The 24,841-nt window shown below is 41.3% G+C and overlaps 1 protein-coding gene across 10 annotated transcripts in view; it reads right to left on the bottom strand.

Annotated features, from left to right (window-relative positions):
• CD44 (CD44 molecule (Indian blood group)) overlaps positions 1-24,841 on the bottom strand; it is an 86,276-nt gene that overhangs the window by 20,857 nt on the left and 40,578 nt on the right. For 6 of the 10 annotated variants that reach the window (XM_045825322.1, XM_045825324.1, XM_045825323.1 and 3 more), the window contains exons 4-10: positions 19,445-19,513; positions 16,969-17,199; positions 8,948-9,073; positions 6,370-6,483; positions 5,806-5,922; positions 2,685-2,813; positions 1,062-1,187 (exon numbers count right to left, since the gene is read on the bottom strand). In XM_045825322.1, the coding sequence (XP_045681278.1) occupies positions 1,062-1,187; positions 2,685-2,813; positions 5,806-5,922; positions 6,370-6,483; positions 8,948-9,073; positions 16,969-17,199; positions 19,445-19,513 (912 nt within the window). The remainder of the gene's footprint in view (positions 1-1,061; positions 1,188-2,684; positions 2,814-5,805; positions 5,923-6,369; positions 6,484-8,947; positions 9,074-16,968; positions 17,200-19,444; positions 19,514-24,841) is intronic. The other 4 variants (XM_045825327.1, XM_045825329.1, XM_045825331.1 and 1 more) reach the window with 4 other exon arrangements.

The raw sequence follows: 24,841 nt of genomic DNA, 5'->3' as shown, positions 1-24,841 counted from the left end.
TGGTAGGAAACAGGGATTCTTTAACTTTAAAGAAAGACCGAGACAGGAGGGGCATCACCTGCTACCAACTCTTGCACATTCTCTAAGGAAAGTTGTCATCTGAGCTGATGAAGCAAGGGTTCTTTTAAAATATAACAATATATTTACCACAATGCTCCATTCTTACAGAACTACAACTAGTATCTTTTTTATTCTCTCTCTCTTCCTTAATTCTGTCTTTTTAATAGCTTATAGGTAAGAATGTAATTTAAGAAAACAGAGATTGCATTCTCTGTAAAAGTTGTCCACTTAAGAAATTCACAAACGTTTATGGAGGGCCAAGACTGGCCTAAATCTTAGGTTACTTGGTACCATATCTATCTCTAAATGCAAGAATAAATATTAAAAGTTTTCTGAGCTTTTTAGTTCTTTGTTCAGAATAAGCACTGAGCAATGTTTTGCCCTCTAAGATTTCTCTACCAAAGGCAAGTTTTATCTTTGGGCCCACCCTGGAGATAGTCACTGAACCCATCACTCAACTTTGTGAAAACCCTGCACTTAGGAATAAGTGAAACAGAACTCTTGATACTGCTCCTTCTTCAGAGGAAGTGACTTCCACTCCCATCATTTTAGGACTAATTCTTCTTTAACTTTCCTGCCAAATCCTTCACTGTCAGCTCTGGACCTCACATTCAGATAAATGAGCATATCACTTCTACAAAGAAAAGGAATTTTTGAGGAAACTTCAATTTCTTTCTTAAGAAAGTAGACTGGCCCCTGGCTGGCGTAGCTCAGTGGATTGAGCACGGGCTGCAAACCAAAGCATTGTAGGTTTGATTCCCAGTTGGGGCACATGCCTGGGTTGCAGGCCATGGCCCCCAGCAACCGCACATTGATGTTTCTCTCTCTCTTTCTTCCTCCCTCCCTTCCCTCTCTAAAAATAAATAAATAAATAAAAATCTTTAAAAAAAAAAAGAAAGAAAGAAAGTAGACTGGTCTAAAACCCAGGACATATTTCTAGGAAAAGAGCCATTTGGTAGCTTTCAAAACATATAATAAGGAAAAGGCTCAGAGGCTATTACCCATGCTTTCTGTTTGATGACCTCGTCCCATTGGATGTGAGATGGGGTCCAAGAAAGAAGTCCAGGAACTGTCCTCTTGACTCGGCGTTGTCATTTCTTGATTTGGATGGCTGTCATGGGCTGAGGCTGTTGTGACCATGCAGTGCAAGCAATTGTTAAAGTGTTAGTTGATAAGCAGCCAGGGATACACTGATATTTTAAAATACTTTTTTATCTAGACAAGACATTGAAAACATTTTCCTGATATCGAAAGCCAGGAAATTGCATAAACACAGAATGTTTTAGTAGGTATGAGTTCATTCATTCTCATTTTCTTAGCAATCAGAATGCAAACTGGAGGACACAAAGGCATTACTGACTTCTCTAGTGCATAGAAGATGAGTTATAGACATCAAGTAAAGATGAAGGAGTAGTTCTTGACCCTCAAGCCACCATCCCTAAAAGAAGGAAGGATAAGAGTCCAAGCACATGACATCATTCTGAGATAACCACATCCCAGAGAAATGCAGAGTAGGATGGTAGTAATTTAGAGAAGGAATCAGGTAACAGCTTCTCATAAGATAAACATGAAAGTAAATGCCATTCATCTCAAAGGCATGAATGGAATCCATTAGAAGCATTGCCTTCTAACAGTGAGATTTATGGCATAAGTGACATGTAAGAATGCAGCACATGCTTTTGGTCCATTCTGTGCCAACAGTGAGGTATAGGTAGAAAAAGGTCACAACAGTAGTCCTTAGCAACAACCAACCACACCACACAGCCAGTTATTGACCCCATTGCTCTGCCAAGAATATATTCAGAAGTTGCCACACACTGGAAGGGCATTATGCATTATGTTCCATATTGCAAATGGAAACATGGGGATATTTCTCACTGATGCTAAATGAAAATATCATTCTTAAAAGGAATTTACATTCTTTTACAAGCCACGGTGCATTTCAATGTTTCTGTCTCAGAGACAAAAGAATCATGCATAGGAGCTGGCAGAGTCAAGTCATCTGGCTTAGAGAGACATGAGCTTAGATATGGTGACAAGACTTGAGTCCAATTTCCACAATCCCACGATCCAAGAACAGAGAAGGTGTGTTTTTTGTAAATCAAGAAAAAAACCTTTTACGTTCAAGGAGAAGTCTCCAAACGAATATGACTAAGGGCCAAATGATATCAGACAGGTATTTTTCTCAAAATGTCTGGCTCCATTTCTTACAACATTGGGGTTCTGACCAGATGCTTTCTAACACACTCAGTATTTTATAGAACCATCTGTAAAGTGTGGACCCACATCATAGAGTAGATTCCTTTATAAAACAAAAGGGAATATCTTATAACAGCAGAGACCCTTCTACAATGTCACCAGGGAATGCCCCAAACTGGACCTGAAAGTCACACATGCAGGGGCACATTGTGTCTCCTTTATGTGCTAATACCCATTCCTGTTCAGGTGATTCCGTTGTGAGCATTTAAGGGTTGGCTCTGTGTTGACCACATCCTAATTTACTAAGGAACCTTAACACCTTGTGAGAATTCCGTCAATAACTTCTTTGTTCAGTGTCCTCAATGTTCAACATTAAACCCACGAGGAAGTTGCCACCCAAGTTTGCTTGTTAAACCATCCATTACCATCTGTCCCTGCAGTTGAATGAGAGTCCTCTCTGGGTGTTTGGAGATACTCTCCGGGCCATCTGTTTGTAAACCGCTGCTCTCTCTGGGTGGCTGTGTCTTCCATTGCACTACTAGGGGTTGCCAGAGCTGCGAGAAGAATTTTCATTGTCAGCCGTTACTGTTCGATTTCCTCACCCACACATATCTTTTTACTGTCAGGGCACATCCAGGTGGGAGAAAAGGCAGAAAAGGAAAGCAGGAAAGAGAGAGAGACCACAAATTTTCTGAAAGGGGTATTAGAAATCAAATGGCCCAATCCTTTCATTTTTCAGCTGGGAAAACTAGGGTGCAAAGATTTCATTTGCTCCAAGTCATAGGGGCAGATCTTCACCACAGTCTGTGAATTCCTGGTGTTATTCTTATTCTACTAAAGTTTATGACTTCATAGGTCCTGTCTTCGAGAACTGCTCAAAGAATTATCCTCTTTGTTCATGTGATTTTGTTACAAGGAATATATTACATAACAATAGATGACAAGCTCGGCTGTAGGAGGCCTGCTGAAGGGGTGGTCACGTGACCCATAGTCATAGGCCCTGAAGTGCCCTGGAAGTAGATGTGCCCGGCGTGAAGGATGTTGGGAATGACTGGGAGGCTCCTCCAGCAGCACATGAGTAAGGTATGCTTATGTGGCATCTAAAATCGCCAAATGCATCTTTTAACAAAATTAACTCACTGGAAGAGAACTATTTTTGCCAGTGTCTGACATTATAATAAACAATAGCAATGTGCAACAGGGTTAAAATTTCAACCACCCGATGTTGTAGTTGTCCAGTGTTTAAAAGGACAAAATGAATGGAATAAAATTGTATCAGGGTACCCATGCAAAAATAAAAAATCACTGACATTTTCATCTAGGGCAACAAGTAGTAGCAAATGCTTAATTCTCAAGATAAAGAGTGCTCATAAACTTGCTGAGTAGAAGTGGACTTTACAACATGTAAAACTGGTTGTATTTCATTATTTTAGAAAATATGTGTCATTTCATAGTAGCAAAAATATTTTAAAAATAAAACTTATTGTCCTGACTTTACCTTAGCATTGGCCAAAACATTCCTGGGGTTAACATTATCAGATGAGAGTAAAAAAAAAAACCACAACAACAACCCAAATCTTAAGTTTTACTCTCCACTGACTAAATCACTGCCTTCTGACAAGTAATGAAGTTAGAAAAGACATTGAGTGCAATTACAAAAAAGGAAAACATTGACTCAAACATAAACTGCCTATCAGTGTTTTAAAAAAAGGAAAAGAAGTGCATGCATACATATGATACATATATACACTATTTTATATGCTTTCTATCATAATTTTTACAAACAATATGATCCTTTAAATACCCAGTAACCCCTTATTGTTTCCACCATATGGGTTCAAATAGTAGGATTTCCACTGTAAAATATGCCTCTCTTCTAGAAAGTGTAACATTCTTTTAGAATAAGCCTCTTTACAATTATTGAATTATATGAAAATTCTTAAACCAATAATAAATTAAATGTTTGAATTTTTGAAAATTCTTTCCAATAAAATTATGGCATCTTTACTTAATATTTAAGTTTCGTACTAAAATCAACAATAGGGTCATTTCTGTATAACACTCAATGGTTTTATCAATTTTCTGCAGGGCCTTCTTCAGTCCTGTGACATAGTCCCATAACTCTTTGACATGTCTGTTGTGCTGCAATATTCCTTTGGTAAAGCCCAGAGGTCACCAACCAGAATCTCTTCATGTTTTGCAAGTGCTGATAAGAGAATTACTAAGGCTGGTGGGCTCCCCCTCGGGTAGGTTCTGCTATGTCTGGTTTTTCAACTGCATTTCAGTAATGATGCCCTTTACCCCACCACCACCTTTTGACAATAGTCTCATTAATTCTAAGCCTCTTAACTAGCTTTCCGTTTTTAAGCACAAACCGGTACAAAGAGGACTGGTACAGAATCCCATTCTTATTCATTTCTCTCTTTTATCAGGAGCCCCTGTTCTTAACTCAGTCCATAATCCTCATTCACGCAGCAAAATCTATCCGGGTAAGGACTGAGAGGTAGGCATGTTGGATATATTCAGTACAATATCTAGGACTTCTTCACTAATGTCTCAGCTAATGTATGAAGTGTCTTTTGTTTCCTGAAGACATCCCTCACACTAGGAATTATCAAACCCCTTTGGCTTCTCCCTTTGGATTCTAAGTGGATGTTTCTTACATTTTTGCTTTGGAGATATCCACAGCTATGAGAATGATAGCTGAGGCATAATTTTAAAAATGCCACAGGCTGTTATCCTAAATTAAAGCTTCTTTTATTCCAAACATGATAGGCATTTCTCCAAGAAATAGATGAAAGAAGAGTATATAATTCTTACATTTTTTTTCTATCCTCACCATCTAGTAGTGAGACTTAGAAATGTTTGAGAAAACCTGAGATGTTTGCACATAAGTAGAAATAAGTACATGAGTAGGGTAACTTTCTCAAGTTACCGTAGGCTTAAAAACAAACAAACAAAAAAAGATTAGCCATAGAATTCAAACAAATGTAGACTCTCTGAGCTACTGACTTTCCTCCCAAGAGTATAAGGGATGCCTTTCTGTAACGCAGTGAGGAAAAGAATGTGAAGAAGAAACTGGACTCATCAAAGGTCTTCACAGAAAATAAAGATTCCATGGAGAAGATTTTAAAAAAGAAAAGAAGAGAAGGATTCCAAAGAACAATGCACCAGTCAAGCTTTCTTTCCAGATGCCACTCCTAAGCACCAATAGAGCAAACTCTTCATTATACATTTTCATAAACACGCAAAAATCACCCAACTGGAACCTCTAGGAATCTTTAACACAAAAAACACATCTCAGGACTTTTTAAAAATTTCACTTTTTAAATATTTTGGCCTTTTGGGCCTGACAAGTCAACATTTTTCTTCCAATTTCTAAAACTTGTGTGCAGATTCAGCAGATTTTCATGCTCTGGGGATAAAAAAGAAATTACTGTGTGGAAAAAGAAGATGTAAGACATGTCTAAAAATAGTCTTCCCTATTCTTTAGAAGGGCTTCACTAGCTCATCTAACTCAGAACTGCTGACCACCATCCTTCTTACTTGTGCTTGTAGAATGCTGGGTCTCCTCTTCATCATGTTGTTCATGGTGAATGAGAGGAGACTGCGGCTCCTGGGTCCAGTTTTCGCCATACTCACTGGTGCCACTTCTGTCCACATCTGTTGTGATGATGGTTACATGCACTGTGACTTTTTTTATCAACCAACCTTTGATGGTTCTGTTTTTCCATTAAAGTACATGATATTTAACAGCTCAACGCCAGAGCATCGACTGTCATCATTTTTGAGTGACTTCACTAATCTCTCCCAAGAAAAAAAACAAGGAATTTCTTAATGATGACTTGTTATTCCCTATAACCACTTTCTCAAGAGCAGCACCATAAACCATCTTAATGTACTCATTTTATAACAGAGCAACATAACATATGTTGTGCCCAGATGGTATGATTGATAAATGACCCCTAAGTTGAACTGAATATCACCATGAAAGTTCTAAGAACTTGTGATGAGATATTAACCAAATTTCCCATGTGTCCCAACCATTGACCTTTGCAGCATCATAGTTTGAGAAAGGAAATCTTTAATTAAGAATGCATATCCCATTACCAGTCATCCTTGGAGTTGTCTGAAGTAATACATCCGGAGTGAAAAAGTCTGGGCTCCATTTGTTCCAATCCTGGGTCTGTGTTGGGATGTTAGAAACCCGTGGTGTGGTTGCAACTGTGATAATGATGATTGAAGTTATTAGGAAAATGGTATTTCTTCAGCCTTCACCACCTGTTTTGCACTTTTTCCCCTTCTTTGGTCTATATAGTGAGTCATCTATACCAGGTTGTATAGATGGTTGAGTGAAGACCGAAGGAAAGCAGAGAATGCCTTCAGCTCAATTCAGCCATATGGTTAAGCATCCCAGTGTCCTTTGCATTCTGTCACAGAATACGTTGAGGTTAGAACATGAGATCTTCTGGAGGAAGGAGCCAAAGAAGTTGTAGCAGGAGGAAGAACACTTTGGAAAACACCAGCCCTCCACCAAGGAGAACCAAAGACGGCAGAGCATCACCCATCCATGCAGTCAGTATCGGCCCCTTGCACTTGAAGTCCAGGGAATTTGTATCACTGGCAAGTATGCCACATGTTGATCCTCAGGATGGAGAGGTACATAAAGTTACCTCATGATGATCACTTTATTTCATTAGTAGTTTTGGTGGGGGAAGAAATGCTCTGGACATCCAGAGCTTTCCTATTGGTGATTCTAAGAAAGAATATCTACCCATAACAGCCACATGATTTACCTATACATTTCTGCAAACACCTATAGTAGTCCCATCAAGTACAAAGCATTCCACAAGCAAGCCATTTATGGCCAGCGAGAGAAAAACAAGATGCATAGGAAAACACCATAGGGAACCAACCACCATCACAGGAGATACCCAAGAAAAACGAGAGGCATACCATCACCCAAAATGATAGGGCTGGAAGAGGAGATGCAACCGACAGAAGGATCATGACAAAATCAGAATCAATGTCTTTTGCGGAAAGGTTATTTGGAAATCCATCCCAATTCTTTCAGACTTCATTTTGACATCTAAATAATACAATACTCATTTCAGAACTATGCAACTATCAGCTCTATTTCACAAGCTAAGAAAACCAAGTTTAGAATCATGGACCACATTCACAATGAGCACAAAGTGGCAGTTTTCATGCCCTTACAGAAGAAAGGGGGCATCCTGCTACATTACGTGCATAGGTGCCAAGCAGAGAAGTGAACTGAAATTGGAAAATATGCCACAGAAATAAAAATTACCAAGGGAAGCTTCCTCCTGGAGTGTGAGCATACAATTTATTTTCAGGTTGATCTGTTTGGATTGCCACCCAGGAGACTTTAGTTTCTCAAGTATCCAGACAACATCTTTATTGGTGGCCTCACTTGGAAGATGGGGCCATATCCTAAATCCAGGAGCCAGTGTAATAACAGAGCTCCAGGATTTTGGTTATTTGGTTGTTATTTGCTTTTTAACAACTTCTTCATGAAGTTGTTAAAAAGAGTTTCCTTGTTCCACAGAGTAAGCTCTGAGGTGTCAAGGCTAAAATGCGTACCATTTAACAGCTTAGACACAATGCACCTAGTGCATCTCAAGTTTTTATTCTATCAATACCATATATATATAGTTAGATGCCTTCAAGGCCTAAGCTATTTTTTGGATCCCTTCCTCCCTGGGTGCTGTCCATTTGGGGATGATACTCTCCGATTAGGAGGGACAGAACTTCAGTGACCCAAGAGAGCTCATGTGACAACCCAACGTGACACCTTCCCTAAGGAAAAGCAGAGCTGTTATGGAATCGGGTTCAGGATTCTCATCATCATTCAGCAATATCTTAGATCATTACAGGTACGAATAGGAAACTCAGTCATCAGGTGGGATATTAGACCAACCATTGCATTTTTAAAGGACATTTTTTTTTTCAGCTCAATTTCCATCTCTGTGCTCAACAAGTTTTACAATTGTCACAAATTTGGATACTATTGTGCAGTGGCTTTACTGTTTGTTTTTAATATTTGCACTGTTTTGTTAAAGCTCAGCTGATATTTGCCCTTTGCTCCATATTTGCCCTTTGTTATATTGGTGCTCCATTAGTTAGAACTCTGAATTTGTTCTCTTAATTTTAACCAGGGCCTTCTAAGTCTTCAATTTAGGATCATGTACTACTTTTAATTCATATCCTCTCAATCACATTCTCAAGTCCATTGCTGTTATAGACTATGAGCTCTTTGAAGGCAAGAGCTCTGGCTTCTTTCATCTTTGCGTTCCCTGCACCTAGCGCAGTAACTACAGAGCTCCAGAGCTACACAATGAATATTTGTAGTTAATTTTCCTATGCCATTTTCTGACAAAGTTCAATAGTTCAAAGAGAATCTGTCGCAGCAGACCACAGGGAGAACATGAGGCATTAAGAATTCTTTAAAGCATGTTTTTCCCATTCCTCTCCAAATATGTTTTGGCTTCCATTAAAAAAATCTATTTCTTCCTTTAAAATCTAATCAAAGTATAACTAGATTAGGTGTAATCATAGGCTTATGCTCATTTTTCACATTAACTGTTTCTCAAGAGAAATACTATCGGGCATCACTCAGATTGATAAGCCTTGCATAAATAGCTCTACTGTAATCGATTATTCTTACTGGTACTGGAGATAAAATCTTCATCATCATCAATGCCTGATCCAGAATGACTGGGGTTTTTGTCTGTTTCATCTTCATTTTCTTCAATTGGCTCCGAGCCTGCTGTGATGATACTTGAATCCGTACCTGTTATGGTGACCTGCATTAGTAGCTGAGCTGGATGCCAAGTACCCATTTGACAAAGGAAGAAAATGAGACTCAGAGTATATGATGGAATTACCATGATCATAAGAAAAAGTGAAACATTTGATATGTATATCCCCAAATTCTTTTTTTTAATTTTTATTGAAAAATAGAGAGAGAGAGAGAGAGAGAGATTTGTTGCTGCATTTATTGGTTGATTCTTGTATGTGCCCTGAATAGGGATTGAATCCATAACCTTCACGTATGGGAACAATGCTCTAATCAACTGAGCTACCCGACCAGGGCCTATCCCAAATTCTTATATCTTAGTTTCTGAAGCTAATCTATAGATCCAAAAACAATTGGCTATGATTTTACAACTAAATAGTCTCTTTAAGAAAATTAAAGAATGATTATAGACACAACCCAGCCAAAGAAGTAAAAGAAAAGAAGGCCAATAAACACTCCCTCATGCTTTTAGATACATTCATTAACTTACTAAGCATACGTCATTAAAGGTAGGGCATGCAGCAAAGGGTAGAAAAGTTTCACATGTGCCTACTTGCTTTGTCAAGCTACTTCCAAAAAAAAGTTGGAATCTAAACACATGTTAGTCATCTCTAAAATGTCATAGCTGTATTCGTAATTTCCTAATTCGTTTATTATCTTCTCTAGCATCAGACCACTGTACTGTAAATGCAAATGAAACCTACGCTGCATTTCCCAACAATACTTCAGCATACAGCAAAAGAAAAAAAGTCAATTAACAGAGAAGTCATTCCTGTCACTTATTAGTCACCCTTCTGGCTGACTAAAATGGACTGTAGCTGGGATTTGGAGAAATTCTCATTTTTCTCCTTTCGGAAGCAATTGCAAGAAAGAAAAAAACCCTCCACCTCTTCTCCCTGGTCCCTGTAGAAGACGTCTCTTTACCGCCAAGGGGTTTCCTACATTTTGACTCATATTCAAGCTGTCTTTGGGAATGACCATTTGTCTTTTCCTACTGCTATTACCTACCCCAAGAATAGTTCCACTGATTGAGATTTTCTATATTTTGTTAGCTCTCGCCATGCGATTGTATTTTCTCCTGAGAAGTCAAACATTTTAAATGGCTTTGGCCATTTTAGAATACCTTTCAGAGTCAAAATGTTGTTCTCCCTGGCTGGTGTAGCTCAGTGGATTGAGCGCGGGCTGGGAACCAAAGTGTCCCAGGTTCGATTCCCAGCCAGGGTACATTCCTGGGTTGCAGGGCATAACCCCCAGCAACCTCACATTGATGTTTCTCTCTCTCTCTCTCTCTCTCTCTCTCCCTCCCTCCCTTCTCTCTCTAAAAATAAATAAATAAAATCTTTAAAAAAAATAGATTAGGGACACCTGCAAAAAAAAATGTTGTTCTGTCATCAAGAAAGACCTGGCCCATTTTCACTGTCCCCTTATCAGGATCCTCCTGGGCTACATTAGCTCTACAGAGTAGAAAGAAGAAACCTGCTGAACAGTGCTATAAAATCAAACATGTGGATCTCAGAGCTCAGGATCCTTCCAAAGTCATCACAAACACTTGTGAGACCAGAATGGACTTTCTGTCAGTGAGAACTACTGAAGACTGTCAGGAAAACAGATGAAATGAGATGATAGTGCCTCATCACCAGCCAGTACTGTTGTTGTATGAAGATGGTCCTTGGACTCTGATGGCTGAAACAACCATGAAAACTAATCCTGAACCCCTCGCCTCCTGGTTACTGTTTGGGGAAGTGTACCACTAGTGCTCATCAAAGCTGTTGTAAGCATAATTGAATCAATTGTTGTTAATTATCAGTTCCTAACAAATAGCATTGTGTATGTTTTTATTCTTTTTTCTACTCGAGAGAGTTATCAATACTTGATATATGGTGGGAAGAAAGGGAGAAAGCACAGAAGTTCCATTTCTTTCAGAGGCCCACGCTGGAGTTCATAGAATGTCAGAGATGGAAGGACCTTAAATATCAGGATTCGTGCTGTTCGTCTCAAAGATGAAAGCACTGTATAGCACAGGTCTTGGCCCGTCTGAAGTCAGGAGGCTAATGAACAGAGAGGTCTCAGGAGGAGCATGAAAGCTGTCTTTGCATTTTGAAAGGCGATAATGTAAAAGAGGAGCTAAATTTTTGCCCATGCTCCCAAAAGTCTAAATTGGGACCTGCGGTGGGACCTATGGAGATGGCTATTCTTTCAAATGTTGAATTAAAAGAGTTAATAATCTGAACTATTCAATAATGAGCTTCTCCATAAAGTATTATATGTCCCACCCTCAGAAAGATCACTTAGGAGGAAAGTCGTGTAAGTGATTAAATGATTAGGAAGTATTGATTGAACTAGACCTTTTAAGATCTTCTCCAAATCTGAGAGTCCATGAGTCTACAACCCTGCTCTTCAGAGCCTTAGCCCTTCTATGTTGGCCAACCAATATCATTCTCTAAGAAGTTAGGACATGATATTTCTGCGAGAAATCCTAAACACATAACCCCAGCAATCCCAGATACACAGAAGGATGACACCTGAAGTGAACAATGGGGAAAACATCCCTTTCTGCTTTTTTTTTTCCATTTAGAATCCAACTGCTCTAGCAACCTTGCCCATGGTCACTTTTTATATCAGTACTTTGCAAAACAGCTCAGGGTGCTTTGAGTTGCAGCTTTTGAAAAGAGGAAAATCAGTCAGGAAAGACAGACAGAGATGAAGGGACCCAATGACCTCAGTAACAGAGTCCTGATGTGCCATTTCTGCAACCACGGAGTACCTCAGAATAATATTAGATAACAGTTGAAAAAACAAAAAAAAGCTCAAGCAGAGACACTGAAGGCATCGTTAAATTCCCAAATATAAAAGTCAGGTGAGTTAGATTCCCTTTTTCAGCCACCAAGAATGCCCAGGAGTGACCCGAGGTGAAACACTGATGAGACCGCTCCCTTCACAATGTGTGTCCTATGAAGATACACATTTCAGACATTTAGAACTAGCACATCCCTCCCTCCAGCATTATCTTAGTCACTATGATACGCAGTCATAACATCGGCACTGTTTTCCTTACTTGAGCATTTGTCAAAATAAAGAATATAGCTTACTCAATGTCTTACAAGCTAAGCAAATATAAAGAACCATTTTTATTGCTTTCCTTCCATAGAAAGAATACCGTACCTTATTATTTTTAAAATATGACCATATTCTCCATCAACGAAAGTTAATCAATGAAGATATGCTTGTAATCTCCCATTATGACAGATTTTGAATCTTCTTCCACAAAAGCTAGCAGGTCAACGTGCTTGGCAGGAACTTAGGGCTAACAGTCAAACATCCAGGGAGGTCCTCAGAGGCCTGGATTCTGGTGCAGAGCAACAGGTCACTTCCTACACTTTGCAGTTGAGGTTTTAGATGTCCAAACAAGCGTCCAGGGCCTACACTTTCCACCCATAAATCAGTACTTCCCTCTATTATTAGTGACTGTAATAATCAGCAGAAAGTAGGAATATGCATTTTCTAAAAAACTTTTTACTAGAGTACTTGTTTTGAAAGAGTCTCTTAATAGAAGCCCCTATAGAAAAAAAATAATTCCAATGATTTGGCATGTTGCCAAAAGGAAAACCAGAAGAACACTTAGAAGTATCTGGGCATCTCCCAGATCCATAGGGCTCATGATAAATGAGATGGTATCAAACCCTGTTCTCCCAACAATCGTGATGGACCATCAGCAGAAAATGATAACAGAAGGCCTTCTCATGTCCTTTTCCTCAGCACTGACAGACTTGGTGTTCAGGACAAAACATAAGCAGAAGACATAACAGTATACCCATCATTGCTGTTGCTCGATCCTGAGTCTTAGGCTGTGAATGATCAAACCAGGACCATATCCAATCAATTTGCTCCTGAGCTGCTGCCTGGCTGTGGGAGCGCACAGTGGAAGTAATTGAATCAATTATGAAAATGTTCGTTTAGTGAGATCTTTCTACAAAACCTTTAGCCTCAGATCTGTCTATAGATAATGTCTGGATCTAGCATAGGGTAAAGATTAGAAAAGAAAGGAGAGAGACCTGGTTTTATCTTTCCACTCTCCTGAAGTCTCCTGGGATCTTAGGATAACACCAGAAATGGGTGCCAAGGCAATACTCCTCCTTCTACAAATGGAATCCCCTGCATCAAGGCTCAGGGAAAAATCAAGTAGCAACTTAATATCCTGTGATGGAAAGAGATTTTATATTCACTTGATTGGGTAACTCGGCCATGACCTGAAGGTCTTTAATGCAGAATTTCATAACATTGCTGTCATTCATCTTCTTTCAGAGTGTCTTTAGAGGTGCTTGCCTGTATCTTTTGGGTTTATCATTTCATCCAGTAGCCATGATGACGCCTGACATTTAAAAGCTCCACTGACACTCGTAAACCACAAGGTAAGCTATATACTGTGTGTAAGTCAAGCAAGAACTCTGGAAAGGGTGTGTGTTCAGCGTGGTGATATCAGATCTCAAGTATCCATCCATCATTTCCTGTAACTCTTCATTCTAATTCAGAATGCACAGTGTTTCCAGAAAAGAAACACAACCCTCCTAGTAGAGAAATTCTGGACTCTGTTCAAATTAGAGGAAGGGTAATTGGTAATATTTTTACACTTTGAAATCTCTGATTTGACTCTCAATTTGGAATGAGTCCAAAACGTCTTCCTGTAGAATAAAAAATGGCAAAGATCACCAGGATAAACATCTAAACCACTTGTGATTTTTAAAAATCATTTTGAGTCACACCCCCCCCCTTTGGAAAATGTGACATGAGCCATAGCTTCTTTCCTGAAAAAAAAAAAGTGATCCTCCATGCACACATTCTCAAAATTTTGCATAGTATTTCAGGTGGTCTTGTATACCTTCTGGTCTATCATTGAACCTCCTGGAGGTTCATGAACACCAGGTTAAAAACTTGGACGCTATATGCACAAAGTGTCAACCACCTGCACAATATATTCTGTACAACAAAGGACACATTTGTTCAGAATGAAGAGTAGAGAGATAGGAGCCACTTTCACCAATGATGCCTTGAAAGAAACCTGTGCATTCCCTAGAAAATTCTCAGACATGCCATGCTACCTTCACCTGATAGTACAGCAGGAAGAGACCAACAGCAAGTACATATACAGGAACAATATAGAAATTGGCATGATTCCTGACTTGGGGAAAAGGAAAAAGCTAATGCCTAGGCAGCAGAGTTTCCAATTTTCCCCATCCAAGTAAGCCATATATGACGTATATTTGTGTGTGTGTGTACATACACACATACACATGTATGCGCGCGTGCGCACACACACACACACACACACATTGCTTTGACACCCCGAAGACAAGGAAATAGAGTTCTCCCAAGCAGGGGCCTGCTTCGTGAATTAGTTTAGGTTTGTGGATTCCAAAGAATCCCAGATCACCAATCAAAAGGCAGTGGATGACCTGTCTCCAGAAGGGCTCTTCCATAAATAACACTTAAACAATAAAAAGTTCACTGGAAATCAAAACCTACCCAGATGGTTGTTCTTGTTGGTTTTCCTTATTGCCACCCACTGAGGACCCTTAAAGGAGGAATGAGCCAGCCAAGCCAAAGACAGATTCTAGGTACTCAGCCAGCCCTCCTCTTGACCTCTGCCCGCCTGCTTGCAATCACTCCCTCTCACTCATTTCCAGCTCTCAGTCCAGCAGTCATGAGGTTGAGAGACTGTCCTCAGCGGGCTTAGAACATACGGTCTATTCAGGATCTTATCAGTGCTAACTTTTCCTGGTGGGCCACGTGCTACTTGCAAGTGTCCCCCCGACTGTTTTCTTTGACGCTCATTGCATGCACTGATTTACTGGAGCTGCCATTGGCCTAAGTGGATCCTACAGCACTTCAATAACTCTCGGATTAGCCTTGGACCCACTCTGCTGGACAAATGAGTCTCTCTCTTCCTTAAGTACTAAAAAATCTTAGCTAAGTGCCCTGGAAAGAGGAAAGCATGATTCATTTCCCAACTCAAATCCTGAACTAGGTTGCAGTGAAATCCCATAACACGATTCTTTCTTCATTTCTGCACAGTGTATAAGCTCCATGAAAGTAGGGCCAACTCTGAGTCCTCAGGAATGAGAGCAACACCTGGCACTGAGAAGATCTCATATATTAGTTGAACTTGAACGAATGACTAGCTTACTAATCCTTACCTCTCTCCTATTATCCCTCTCTAATGGTGTCGACTACTGGATTATTAGCATTAGAATAGACCTAGTACAAACTAGGTCTTCAAAACGTGTTTGCTGGCTAACAGGCAGGAAAATTGCAGCCCTTAAAAGATGTGCAATGAATTGTCTGGACAATATGCTAATTGACTTTCTTAAAGCACATGTGAAATACTCACTTGTTAGCAGAGGCATTTGTCAGGATCTTTTTCCTTGGTGGGAAATGGTATTTTAACATAGACCTGACTTGAGTCCTGCTGAGACCAGAATTGTTGTCTGCAGGCATCTGACAAAACTGAATGCCCTGATGACTAGCACCTTCCACAGGTCTGCTTTCAAAGGGCGGGGAAATCAAAGGGTAACAAGGAGCCAGCAGCACTCAGGACGGCTGGGTTTGCAGAGGCTTTTCTCCAGAAAGGCTGTCCGCAAGATTACCAACAATGAAAGGGACACACAGTAGGCTCCAGAGAGCTGATAATCCGGGACAGCATGGGCAATGTGAAAGAATCTGCTTTTCAAAATGCTTCCAAGAATCTGCAGAGGATGACCAGAACCCCAAACCTATTTGTACCACTATGAGCAAGCTGCTAACAGAAGTTTAAGGCATGGTCGAGCAAGTAACCTTACTCGCACATGCTCTGGAGGTTTTCCTGGCTTCTGGGTGATGAGGGATAGAAAAGGTTCCTGTCGTGGGCATTCACAACCCAGTCTATTTCAGCCATACTCAGGAGAGCAGAGCCCCACCCCTCCGGAGCCGGAGCCAGGAAAGGAGCAAGCCCACACCATACTAGGAAAGCCGCTCAAGAGGCTGATGCCCTACTTGAGTTTGAATAATCCTCCACAGCGGGAACACAGCCAATCTGGAAACATGTTTTAAAACAAACCACAGGGCAGGGAAAGCAGAGAGGGAAGTGAAGAAGGGGACAAGAGGGAGATGTAAACACTTTCCAGTGAAGCAAAGCGCAAGGGGCCCATACCCAGAGAAGTCTTAAGGCAGTGTTGACATAATTCCCCTCTTGAGGTGCCAACGTAGTGAGTGACCCACACAAACCAAGCAAGGGCTGAGAGCCTTCCCCTACAGGCTGGAATAGAAAACTCTTAAGCAGATTTAATTGGATCAGAAAACTCTTTCAGCTGTGTTTCCCTGGACCAAAGACAAAGGAACTGTTCAGTCAGTCATGGGTGATGAAGAAGACTGAACATTACACAATCAATAACATGAGCATAAACCAGATTAAAATATAAAAACATAAAGTGAAGTGAGACGTAAAGGAGCCGATGGAATGGTATACAGCTGCTGTGACCCCCAACTTATGAAAACGGTGTTATCCGGAGGTGGATGAGAACCAGAAGGAAACGTGCAAAGAAGGAAACAACTTCAGTACCGGGTGTGAATGTTCACCACACCCCTGGGACAAGAGAACAAGGGAAGTTCTAAAAAACTTCTCATATGGCACTTCCTGTGCCGAGGTAAGAGAAACAGAGTTGCAGGTTAAAAAAGAAATCGTTGGCCGCAGCAGTCAATGCTTGTGCAGCACGGACAGCTGCTGTGGCCGCCTCCCCAAATGACGCTACCAACCTCGAGAGAGGAGACAAATGACATAGGAGTGCCTCTCTCTCACGAATAGAGATGTTTCGGCGGACAAATCGCCATTGGAAAGCACAGTGATCCATTCTCCTTACTGGTAACAGAGGCATCCTCTGGGTAGCTGGGCACCGAGGGATGGTCTCCGCCTTGGGTTGGGTATTCGGTTGGAAGCTGGGTGTGGAAGATGGTGTAATCTGTTGGAGTGTTTCTTTCACTGGGGGACCCACTGCTGAAATCGTAGTCAGTAGTGTTGGCATTGATGTCATCGGGGTTAGTTCTGTATTCACCTTTCTTGGTGTAGCGGGTACCATCGCGGTTCACGATAGCTGGGATAAAGAGAGAAGGCACTTTCAGAACTCGACAGCTCACATTCTCTGAGCACAGAAACGACTTGGAATTAACATGTGAGATGGTGACTATAACGCTGTTTTTCTTTTTCATTGAGAAGAACAACTCCTAACTACCTATCTCGTTGGGGGCGTATGTAGCTGAAGCATTCATTGAGAAAAGTGTACACTCCCCGGCCCACTCACGCACCTTGGAAATGGGGATGGGGCCAGAGGGTGTGTTTGGGAGTCCCTGTGTTTGAATTCCAGTTTTGTGTGGCTCTAGACAAGGTAGGTAGCTCTTTGAGCTTCAGCTTTGTCACTTGTAAAATAGGGATAATATTCCCTTCTGTCATGAGGACAATATAATATTGTATGTAAGTGTTTGGCATAGTATTCAAAGCATAGTTGGTGCTCAATAAATGATAAATCTTCTGGCTTGTCTCCACTTTCCCTTCCCAAGAACACATAAACTTTGTGTTGTTAATTCTACCTATTTCGGAAAGGATATGAAGCAGGAGACAGAGAGGCTATTAGCATCAGCAGGGAATACATGTTGGCAAACTCATAAAGCATTACATTTTCTTTCTAAGGGCCAAATTTTGTCAGTTTAAGTAACCCCAATGCCTGGCTTAGTAATTAGCATACTTGGATATTGAGGGAGCCTCTGCCCTCTGTGGAATTCAGCTTTAAAATTAAGAAGCACAAATGTATAGTAAGAGCAAAATCTTTGATTTCAACAAGAACATGAGTAGAATGCACAGGGGGAAAAAAGCAAGGATTGATTCATTCACTTTTCCTCCCTAAAAGTATTTTCTGCCTTCAAGTCTAGGCCGCTCACTGCCTAATTGTGCATTTACCTGACATTATTGTCTGCTGTATTGCATTGGTGGGACTAACCATTCCTTTTGCCCATCTAGCTTGCCCAGGTAGAACTATTCATAAAACATAAATTTAAAAAATATGCCAAAGTCTCAATCACCCTGATAACCTCTGCAGATGAGGATCTGATAAGGAAATACGACCAAACTTGTACAGGTCTGGACTTCAAAAGAGATCTGTGGGGACCAAGGAAGTGGGACACTTACCGAGCATCTACTGCGGGCCCGGCATGCATTAGACATATTATCTTTCTTCATTCTCATGGAAAAGTCTCATAGATTGTCCCATTACCCAGGTTTGAAAACAGAGGCTCAGAAAGAACAAGTCTTTCCTCTAAGCTCACCCAGGCAGAAAGGAGCTAGGATTTCACACCAGGCCTGACTGAGACAGCACCTATCACATTGCAGGTCTCTGTTTCCTTTCGCAAGGCACAGGTCAGGGACAATTCCCTAGGTAACAGAGTGTGTGTGTGTGTTGGGAGGTGCGGGGGCTGGATATGTACGTTCCAGGGAGATTCTCGTCTCCCTGCTCCAGTCACCACTGTCCCCTGAGCACACCGAGGGGTCTGGTTCTCAGCAGGCAGACCTCAGGCCTCCCCAACACTGTGCTTCTTCTCAAAGATATGAGGTTCAGAGGCAATAAGATCAGCATCAATAAGCTGACCTATTTGAAAATTTGGGTTGAGATATTCTGTTTTCTGCAGTGTTAGATGCCTACTTCTGGGGATCATTTTCAGTGGGCTGGTATAAACCATATTGAATCACCTATGGGGAAGTTTATACCCTTTATAATTGTTTTTCAATACTCCAGAAACAATTAAAATAGTTTTGATTTGTGCGTAATGCTAACACAAAACCTGGGCAACAGAAGGACCCCACCCTACCATCTGTTAATCCTCCTCTATGAGACAGAACACAGGTCAGAGCCTTCGGCTGCCAGAATTTAAGAGCATTATTTAATTTTCCCTACATTTCAATTTACTTTTAAGGTTATCTTCTATTTATGACCAGGGATGTTGACGTTTTGTTTGCAGTTTTTAAAAAATAAATGTATTTTAGGCACAAAAGAATGGGTCGATTAAAAGCAAAGTATCAATAACAGTGCTGTGTACAAGGAAGTGCCACGTAAAGTGAGAGTGGAGAGTGGTTTTCAAATGACTGCAGTTTGAGGAACAGGGCGTTGGGGTAAACCAGGCAGCATTTTAAGCCGTTGCAGGAAAAGAGGAAGGGACACTGAACCACAGCCAAGGTGCCTCACCTTAGGGAAAAGACTGTTAGCCCAGGCAAATATAAAACATAGAACAGACACCTGACCCCTTTCCCAAGAACAGAAAAACTCAATCAAAGTTAGGAAAGATACATACTTATGGTAATTGGTCCGTCAAAGGCATTCGGCAGGTCTGTGATTGATGTACAGTCTTCTCCCTGTGGTGCTACAAGGTAGAAAAGAAAAAAGGCATGAGAACTCTAAAAAATTATGAGCAAAACTGATGACCTTTTCTATTACTAAATTGGAATGGAGTTTCCTCCATTCCCAAATAATTTTCTTTTTCTCATCCCAAATAATTTTCTTTTTCTGAACCCTAGTTAAGTCTCCTAGGAACTTCTCTGGCCCTTGTGACACAGTTCCCATTTTTATTTAGCTTCATACATTTTTTGGAAGCTCACGTGTTCCTTTTCCCACATCAGCAAATTCATTCATTAACAAACACCTATGTTCTGTGTCAGGCATTGTGGAAGGCTGAGGGTACAACGATGAATAAGATAGATATGGTCCTTCTCTAAGGAAGCACACATTAAAAATTTATTGTTTAATTTGTTATTATAAAAGTAATCTGGGAACTCTGAAAAAAATTTTAGAGACATGTATAACTACAATAAGAAAAGTCATGTATAATCTCAATAATCTACAGAAATAATGAAAAAACATGGCAGAAAAATACAAGCAAATGTTTATCAACATGAACAATATGAGAATCTAAATATTAAAATAGCCAACAAAATTTGTTGATAGAAACATTTAAAGACAGACTAGGCTTCAGTCTTTTGTTAATGTATTCATTTTTTTTATTAATTGGACTTCTCAGCACGAAGTTTCTGGAGTCGTCTACCTCTGGTCTAGGTGCCCAGAGTACTTCCTGAGGCTGCTGTTCTGGCATATCTCGCTGTGGGTATCTCTGGCTTCTTTTTCTTTTGTCCTCCATTTATCATCTACTCCCTCCCCACACCCTTGGGAATAAAGATTTCTGACCAGACCTTGGGCCTGCCTGGATACCCAAGATGTCAACAGCAGCCCTCTGAGAAACACCGTGTGAAACCCTGTGGGAACAGGCCCTGAAAGGTCTACCTTGTCTGCTGTCCCTTGGGTCCTAAAAAAAGATGGCAGATTGCCTTAACCAACTGTTCCATTCGTGTCCACGTGCTCTATTCGGTACCTAGAGCTGTGATGAGCTCTAAAATCTCAAAGAGATTTAAATTGGCTTTGCAGTTACAGGAAGGTTGGATCCAATTGTGCATTGCAGCTTTTTATACTGTGTGCATGTGAATATGCTCGCTTAAATGTAAAATAGCAACTTATTGCTTAGGTTGGTTTCTCCCAGAGTTGCTTGTCGGCAAAGAGTGAGGAAGAAAGGGACAGATGGACAGACAGATGGAGGGAGGGATGGATGGATGGATGGAGGCAGGCAGAATGCTGTCTATCACAAGGAAGGCTATTATCACAAGTATTCTAAGTGTCCTGCCATAAACCATTGGGTGCCCATAACATTGAACAAAAACCCAAGTTGAACAAAACAGGGTTTGGTTGCTTCCCAGTTCCTAGGAGCATCTTTTCCGACAGATAAACAGGATGCTTTTTGCCTGCCTGTTTCTTTGGCCTTGTAGTGAAACTAAATGGCAGCTTTATATTCCAACTAGAGAAGAGCAGGTTTTAGGAAAAGCTATTCTTGCAAAGTCTTATTAAAAGATTTCATGGAAGAGAAAAAGTCGCCTCCCCGGGAAAGCCATTTCTCACCATCCGATCTAAACCAGCCCCTCACCACCCGCCATACCTGACACCATCATGCATCACCTGCTCTCATTTCTGCCTCAGGCTTCCCACTGTCTAAAATTATCCTGTTCATTGTACATAATGGCTGTTCATGGCACATCTCCCAACCGCTACCATCTGCTCCGCACCCACTTCCATAGAAATATTTAAGCTCCAGAAGATGAGTAGGAGCCTCATCTGTCATGGTCAGAACATTTATGTGTGATGGGGACAGAGAGGTACTCAATAGATATTGTTGAATGAATGAGAAAGGAAGAAAAAGTCCATTCTTCTAGTAAACACACCTAAGATGTTAATCCTCAAAATGGTCTGTATATATAAACAAGTCAAAAAACATTTATATAAAACCTGAATGGCAATGCCATAGAAATAATTAAAAAGAGTTATGGATCTATCAGTTCATTTATTCATTTTAAGCCATTGCTCAACACATATAGCAGATCACATAATTTTTAAAAAGAGCAAAGAAAAAAATAAACATGTTCTTGTCCCTGCTTTTGAGGAATTCACAAGGTCATGGAAGACAGTAATAATTAATATTTCTTTAGATTTTTAAAGTTTTCCAAATATTTTTTCCCAATGAATCCCTCACTTCAAAATCAGGGCAAAAAGCCACACTGGGCAATCTTGAAGCGTCTCTCCCCAGTCTGCTTTGGGGACGCCACCAGAAGCCAGGCTGACCCGTGACACGCTTCTGATACTGTCACATTGCACGGACCCAGGAACATCCCTTAGATGATGGCTTCTTAATGGCACGAATGGAAGAAAGTCCCCCAAATTCAAAAATAACTGCAGGTAACAGCGGAGTGCCCTGGGAATTTCTAGGATATGCATTGTAATAGAAGGGGGCATGGTGTCAAAAACACTCAAGACGGTTTTGTGAATGATTAGAGCACTCGTTCACATGGACCCCCTTTCATGCTCCAATTCACCTTCTTCTGTAAAGCACATCAAAGCTGGCAAGCATACTAAGACGGGTGGTGACCCAAATGTGCAATTACTACGTTCGCGCTCCCAAGTCCGATAGCAGGGCCTCGTTAGGCCGCCTTTCATTCTGTTTAATGAGCGCTGTGTTGCTGGGAGAATCGGGCCGGGTGCGCTTTTCCTGAACCTAAAGATTCGTTAGAAAGACCCCGAGGTGAGCTTCCTGGTGGGCTGCATCTCAACACCTCGCCTCCACTGCACTAAAAAGCCAAGAGAAATGTTAATTACTCAGTCTAGCCGATCGCTCGGTGCCACACAGGCCCCTCCCTCAATGTCTGACACATGCTAGGTATCCAAGAAATACTTGTTCAGTCAATGAGTAAATGAATAAACAAACACATGTAGAATCTTCCCTCAATCTCTCCTTCAGAAGAGGATGAAGCATTTCATTCAAAGTCGATTTAAAAAATGAACTAATTCAAGTCAGCCCTCCGTGTGGTTAACACAGAAGTCACGGGCCTCACGCTGGGCCTTATCGCTGACAGCTGAAGCAAGAAAAAACCACAAAGCCATCTCAGGGTCTGCCTGATTTTCATTTGTAAGCCACAGGCTGTGTTTTAGACAAGTGCTGCTGAATTGTAAACATGCAGAAGCTCTCTGCTAAGACGGAGCTGGCTGTGGTCCCTGGAACCAGTTTGTGGGGGAACTGTTACGCGGGGTCCTGCTGGTAGTTCTCAGGCTGAGTTGGAGTCAAGGATCTTTCCAAGGAGATCCTTCACAGCAGAAGGTTATCTAGATCTGTAGCTTGTTTAATGCCCACTATCATCGGACTCTAAACCAAGACAGAATTCATTTATCCTTAAATAAACATTCTTTTCAAGCTCCTATGCTTTTTATCTTGTTGCTTCAACAGGATTAACTCCCCGGATAAGAAGTAGGGTCTCCAGTTCTTTCTCACTCCACTCCGCCCTGCACCGTACAGAGCGCAGGCAGCTGAAAACCATACAGAAGCAGCCTATCCCTACTGAGTAAATTTTGAAAAAAAGGAAAGAATATATATCCCTTTGAACTTCACTACTTTCATACAGCCACTTTTCTATGCAATACACCCCCAGGACTTCTCCAACTTTTCAACTAAACTACCCCCGCCCCCCCGCCCCCACTCCGCCATCACCAAATGAAAAGGACAGGTAATCAGTGCTGTTCGCTCCTTTCTCTGAGGACAGGCCCAACCTCATGGGCAAAAATAAGGACGGGGAGAAAACTCCCAGTAGTAGCTTGCCTAGATGGCTTCATTTCCAGGTAATAAAACAGGGTAAGCTTCCACCTTTTTCAAATTAAGTTTCCTTTCAGCAAGTGATAGCCGCTCGTAAATCAGGGAGACAGTGTGGATACGCAACAACTTGCACATATTCACTCGACACAACTCGGTGGGAGACGCAGCAGGCGGCGCCCACTCAAGAGTCTGCTGTCTGGTGCCAGCGCTTTTCCCCGTGACCAACGCCCTCATCTAAACCACGGTCTTCCTGGATCTTCCAGCAGCTCTGGCATTAAGATAAGTGAGCTAGACCATATGCAGCTCTGTGTCCATTTCTTATTTATTTCCAAGGGTTTTTTCTCATCATGTCATTAGAATGGACATTCTGGGTGTGGGTGTGGGACCTGGGTGTGGGCCATGCCCTATGTCGCATCAGCAGGACTCTTCTCCTTCTGGTTAAATTCCGTTTGTGTTCTTTGTTCATAGGAGGAGGAGGACTACATATTCTACAGTTCTCTCCCTACTTTGAGTGTCCCTCCATAGGGTTAGTGACCTGTATATATTTTTGGTCAGTCCATTCCTTCTAACCAGCTCTGATCATTTCTCTTTCTCCTTCATTCTGGTTTTCCCCTCGGAATCCTCACTCTGATCCCCACCGCTCACGCAACAGTAGGTGGGTGACGTATCCTGAAACTATTGATGTAATCTTACAATTTCTTTGATGTCCCTACTTTAACTTAAAAGTCCCATGCAGATTTTATATTCTATTACCATATATAGTATCTGTGTTTGTCTCATAAAAATAAGGCCTTAAGCCATCATATAATAACATCTGTGTTCATCCCATATGGAAGATGTCTTAAGTCACTTTCCGGCTCATTTAAGACAGGAAGGACGCCCTTCCTGTCCTTCAGGAAAACTGGTGTGCCGGGTAGATGTGTCAAGTTCACCTTGTGGCTTTCGCTTCCCCTTCACACAATCTCAGACTTTTAGGCACAACAGAAGGCTCAGTTTGAGAAGTAAAACATTTCATTGTTAGCATTCAAAAAACTGGCCTTTATGGGTTTGACCTTTCTCAAAAAACCCTGAAGATTCATGATGCATAGGATTCTTCAGTTTTGCTGGGGCCTGAATTAGACTTGTCAGCATGTGTTTCTAGGCTAGTGGTTGGAAGTAAGTCCCTTAGACAGGGAGGAGGGCTGGCCAGCAGCCCAGCCTGCAGATCTTAACTTGGCTTTCTTGTTCTCTAGCTGCTGGGCTCTCCATTGTTGAGTAAGGACTCTCGACAAGGTCAAAGGCCTACCATATATCCTCCCAACTGTCTCTCAACATGTAATAAATACCTCTAAGCTAAGCCATTTGGCTTGTGCCCCAGTGCTATCATTAGATTCATGTCCCGCCCCTCTCCAAAACCCTGCCATGACTTCCCATCACACTGAGAACAAACTCCAAACTTGCCACCATGGCCTCTGAGCCCTTATGTGATCGGGCACCTGCCTACCTCTCTGACTTCATCCCCTGTCATTAATT

The sequence above is a fragment of the Phyllostomus hastatus genome, unplaced genomic scaffold (genome assembly GCF_019186645.2).
Source record: "Phyllostomus hastatus isolate PE091 unplaced genomic scaffold, TTU_PhHast_1.1 phas_scaffold_585, whole genome shotgun sequence".
Lineage (NCBI taxonomy): Eukaryota > Metazoa > Chordata > Mammalia > Chiroptera > Phyllostomidae > Phyllostomus > Phyllostomus hastatus.
The sequence above is the reverse complement of the archived record's forward strand: the minus strand, read 5'-3'. Positions and strand labels throughout refer to the sequence as shown.